Source organism: Bidens hawaiensis, unplaced genomic scaffold, assembly GCF_021521415.1.
Source record: "Bidens hawaiensis isolate Kalapana, Puna unplaced genomic scaffold, B.hawaiensis_p1.1 tig00059296_1, whole genome shotgun sequence".
In the NCBI taxonomy this organism is placed as follows: domain Eukaryota; kingdom Viridiplantae; phylum Streptophyta; class Magnoliopsida; order Asterales; family Asteraceae; genus Bidens; species Bidens hawaiensis.
In genome coordinates, this window is record NW_027500700.1 from 25,988 (window position 1) to 31,135 (window position 5,148).

Sequence of the window (5,148 nt, forward strand, 5' to 3'; positions counted from 1 at the left end):
TTTCGATCATATTTTTGGGTTTTGTTTCTTTTTTTTTCTGTTTGCAATAGCAAGTGCACCGATCGAACCATCTGTCATTAGTTCGGGTTGGTTAATTCAATTCGGGTTTGTCGGTTATTTTGTCTTCGGTTTTCAAGAAACATAAACTGATACGAACCCATCACACAAGAAGGGTCGGGTCAAAGTCAAAGCTATTTATTGAACCTAGTCAAAGTCATCTATAAGGAGTCAAAGTCACTTAATTAGGGGAGTCAAGGGCTGAATTAGGGGAGTCAAAGTCAAGAGGCGTATTTAGTGGAGAAACTCCTTATTAATTTTTATAGTATAAAAAAAAGCTAGGTCTCTTCTATTTTAGAGATTCTAAGTTATTTAAAATATATCAAGTTCTATTGTAATTGTAATATGGAGACTAGCCCTTCTCGAATTGGGTCTTTTATCTAAGTAATCGAATCTTTTGCTTGAGTCCAGATTCTAGACTCTATCATAAACCCAAACCTCAAATTTATAGTTTCACACTTACCATTGCGCCACCCCCACCCCCACCCCTAGAGAGTTTTCGACTTTTCCCATCAACAAATGTTGGTTACCGGTTATGTATCCATTTTGCTGGCTGTGTATATACATGATAGACATACACCCTTATTTTTAACACACATCCACATCAAACAATCATATGCTGAGAGCAATAATCATGCTCAAACAATCTGACATCGCATGAAACACAAATTAAAGGCCAGGTCAGGTGGCTGCATCGCAGTTTCACGTCAAGGATTCTTATTCGTTCGTCATACAAAGTTACAAACCCCTTTGAGATCTTGTAGGGTTGAATCTTATATCTAGAGTTTTGGTTGAAGAACTACATGCTGGAAACAACAATAAAATAATCAGCAAAATTCCAAAGTTACAATAAAAAAAGCATTCAGACAAAAACATCATACCTTAATTTGTGTCCGGTTATATGTATATGTGATATGAACACATCCATCACTTGACTGAATAACAGCTGGATACGAAAACTCCATTCCTTCAGTATCCTCCAATGTCACAACATCTTGCCATGAATCTCCATCGTCTGCTGACGTGGCAACTATCAGCACGGCCCTCGACACTGTGTTGTATGCAAGCAACACCCGTCCATCTTTTAACTTTACACCATCAATCCCTATCATCTCACAATGAACAAGAATCGGTCAAGAACTAGTGATTTTGGAGAAAATAAGGTTTTTATGTTCAAACCTGAATTTGGGTTGGGCAGGTCAGTGGGGACCACAAAACTCCATGTTTCACCGCCATCGAGCGATTCTGACATGCAAACTCGACCAATGCCCTCAAACGATCTTAACAGAACACGTAGGTTTCCATTTGCGGTCTTGTAAGGAACCGGTTGGATCACACTGAGTGACTCGTTTCTTATATAAATCGGCCCATATTTCTTCCATGATCTGCCTGAATCTGCAGTCATCTGTTTATCGAGTCACAGAGTCAAAGTGAGTTGACTCACAATAAATTTTAAAGGGTCTATCTTACTACTTAAAACTTTAAAGATTATAAGTTTATAACCTCAACCCATGCACCCCACGAGTTCCAACTCTCGACAGATGAACCGCAAAGCAATTTCCCATTTTCAAGTAAGATAGGCTGCACAAATAAAATAAAAAAACAAGATTAATTATTTAATATCATAATTTTTGTATCCTTAAAGAACATAAACCGAATGTTCAACCTTGTTCTTTATCGGTCCTAGGATGCCAGGAGGAAGTTGTTCTCTCTTGCCCCAAGTTAAACCACCATCGTACGACCTCTTCATACTGCCACTCCATCTAAAACAACGGTTCCATCAATAAACTCATATTTATTCAAAATAACATTAAAAAAAATCAATAGACGTGAAAAATATACTTTTGAACTTCTTGTCCGATCTTATAGAAGAGAAGCAACTCGTTGGATGGAAGCTTAAATAGTACAGGATTCCAAATTGGCACGCCTTCTTGCTCATCAGCAATAACCGGCGTATGCCAGTAACCATCCTGCACAAAGAAAAATACTTGAAATACAATGTCTATTTATCAAAAGAATATATATCAACAAAAAATCATTTATATAGAGTTACAAAAAAAAAAACAAATGAACAAATTAGTTTGAAGGTTTTTTATGTACATAACATACAAATTTGTACCTAAGAAATACAAATGTAAAAAACTATGACCAATGATAAAAAATTAACGGTTTAAATTTTTTCTTTATGTTTTGGCAATACTTTGTGGAACTGTAACCAGATTTTGACATCGGGAGCCCCCTTGTATGAACCACCAAAGTATGCCACCAAAAACCAGTCTTTATCAACCTGAAACAACCGATAAACGTTCGGAATGACCGAAACTTACCATTTTTCCCTGTATGCAAAAAGTGATTAACTAAAAAGTCTTATACCTCAACTATTGTAGAAGCATGACAACTATTAAAAGGAGCTGGGTTTTTTGTAAATGTAAACTCTTCTAGCAATGGCTTCCATGGAGATCGGTCCTTTTTTATATCCAAACCACCTTCCATTTTAACTAAATCCCTGCATTCATGATAAACCAACAGTTGAAGTAAAACCAATGTATGAGTTTGCAAATCGGGTATGTTGACTTAGTCAACGTTCAACTAAAAACCTATGCATTGACTTATCATTTATCAAATACAATTAAGTAAGTTAGACATGTAAAAGATACAGAGTTTTGCAGATGGGTATGTTGACTTTGACCAAATTTGGAGTCAAAATCAATCTTTGAACAGAAATACAGAATTACATTCAAGAATCTTGTTATGTTACCTTTCGGAAAGCACACAGATTCGACGAAACCATAACTGGGAATGCAGTATGATACCAGGTTTGACCAATCTATGAGAAAATGTAGATCCTTTTCTATAAATATTGAAATTTGACAGCAAACAATGCAATGCCAAAGACAAGAACAAGATTGATAAGATCATAAACCCTAATTTTGACATTCTTAATTGTAAACTCCTGCAAGGGGTTGAGTTGACTTCAAGAAGATAAACAAATCTTAACTTGATCACATACACCTATACAAATGCTTATTCTTTGCACATAAGTTTTAATCTTTTCTTGATTTTTGTTGAATCAATGAAAATTAAAGGAACATTTATTAATTTATTAGTCGTAATCAAACACATTTAAAACTGTTTTGACTGAGCAATTATTATAGAAAGTGGAAATTAAATGGCATGAAAGAACAAAACAGGGAGAAAAGAGTACCTGATCGGTTAAAATGTTGTGGGTCTTTAATGTTCTTCGCCTTTTACATATAAAGTTAGTCTGGACTCTGGAAGCTGTATATCTATCTGTTCATACACATCTCCTAAGTTAAAGATTAAAACATTACCGTTTTTGTTTTTTCAATAAAACATCACATTTGCAACATGTCTCTCTTTGTCCCCTTCTCAGAATAAGGTTTCATATAGTATATACAATTCGTATAGACTTCTATATTCTGACAACGCACCATCTTTTTAGAAAAGGTGTCCGACTAGATTCTTAAACAAGTCGTATGACCTGTACAAGACAATACTGATATTAATACGAGTAGTGTAGCCCATACTACTCGTATACTGCCCAGACACCCTCTAGACAACTAGTATAGGCGCCTATACGAGTCGTTTTGGAATTCATACACCATTCATACGAGTTGTATAAACTATATGAGTCATACAAGCTTTTCAAACGCACACATCAGCTTTTCAGATGGTGTTTGACCATACTCAAGACTTATATGAATAGTATAATCTGTATGACTCGTTTGGGTATTTCATAGTTGGTACACTGACAACGTACCAACTTAGCTTTTCAGAGAACGTGTTTGACTAGTTTTATACGAGTCGTATAGATTATATGACTCAAGTAGACAAGGTAATTATTTCATACGCACCGAGATTCTCACGGGTTTATGTGATAGAAGTTATTTGATACGATACAATCTTCTGTCAGTTATTTGATCCGATATAATATTCCATAAATTATTTGACACGAAACAAGATTCACTCGTTAATTATTTGACACGACATAATATTTAATGAATCGGTTATTTAGAAGATTTTACGTTTAGTCATGTTAATCACAAAACTATGGTTTTCTCTGGTTAAGTATAGTAGTTATAGTGCCAAAAGAAAATTTAATAAAAAAATACGAGTTAGATATTATATGTACTTTTAAGCGAATTAATAAACTAATAATATTGTTAAAGATGTATTTTACTTATATAGTATCTTTATATATATATATATATATATATATATATATTATAATTTAAAGATTTATGTTTTAATCAAGTAAACTAATAAAATTACAACTAATATTTATTGAGTTATGTTTTTCATAAATTAAAATATTTGTTTTATATAATGAAAATTCTTAAAAATGTATTATTACATTAATATTATTTAACTAGTGAATCTTGACTTAAGCATATCCGTTACTCTCGTTTCTCTTAGGCTTTAACGTTCGCGTGTGACTTTTCCTATCTTCTCATTATCTAAATCATTGATGTCCGTCTATCGAGGTGAGTTTACATACCCTTTTTTTCCCATCTTTTATATTTTGGGAGTTAATGGCCATTTTCGTCCCTGTGGTTTGCTACTTTCGCCACTTCAGTCCAAAATTTGTATTTTTGTCAATTTAGTCCTCATAGTTTTAAATATTAGCCAATTACGTCCTATCCGTCTAACGGCATCCAACTATGCTGTTAGTTTAAGGGTATTTTTGTCTTTCTCCTTTTTATTTTGAGTTATTGGTCATTTTCATCCCTATGGTTTGATACTTTTGCCAATTCAGTCCAAAGTTTGAACTTTTGTCAATTTAAGTCAGTTTTTTTTTCTATAACCCTAGAGAGCATTATCCAAGCCCAAAACAAGTCTGCATTTACTCTGTCGACAACAGTAATCATACCCCCTCCTCTCGTATTTAGTTTTTAGACGGTTCCTAAACTCTCCCCCATGGTGGAATTCAATGGTAAAGTGGTCAAAGCAATTCCGTGAAACCGAATTGTACGGAAAAAACAAAAAATCGTTTCTTTGATGAATGCATAATATTTAGGGTTTAGAGATTAACATATCATAACGAAAATCTGGGTCGTAATCAACTATTAT

The 5,148-nt window shown here is 33.9% G+C and overlaps 1 protein-coding gene across 2 annotated transcripts; it reads right to left on the reverse strand.

Moving 5' to 3' along the window:
• Positions 1–736: 736 nt before the first annotated feature.
• On the reverse strand, positions 737–2,564 carry LOC143602658 (uncharacterized). 2 transcript variants are annotated; one of them, XM_077079693.1, is made up of 8 exons: positions 2,431–2,564; positions 2,258–2,344; positions 1,900–2,027; positions 1,724–1,820; positions 1,561–1,638; positions 1,237–1,462; positions 939–1,162; positions 737–863 (listed from the first exon to the last, which is right to left on the reverse strand). In XM_077079693.1, the coding sequence occupies exons 1-8, from the start codon at positions 2,548–2,550 to the stop codon at positions 837–839; spliced, it is 987 nt and encodes a 328-aa protein (XP_076935808.1). In that variant the 5' UTR covers positions 2,551–2,564; the 3' UTR covers positions 737–836. The 2 variants fall into 2 exon arrangements, with proteins under 2 accessions (XP_076935808.1, XP_076935807.1); XM_077079692.1 differs by lacking the exon at positions 2,258–2,344 and having other exon boundaries at positions 2,431–2,560.
• Positions 2,565–5,148: the final 2,584 nt, after the last annotated feature.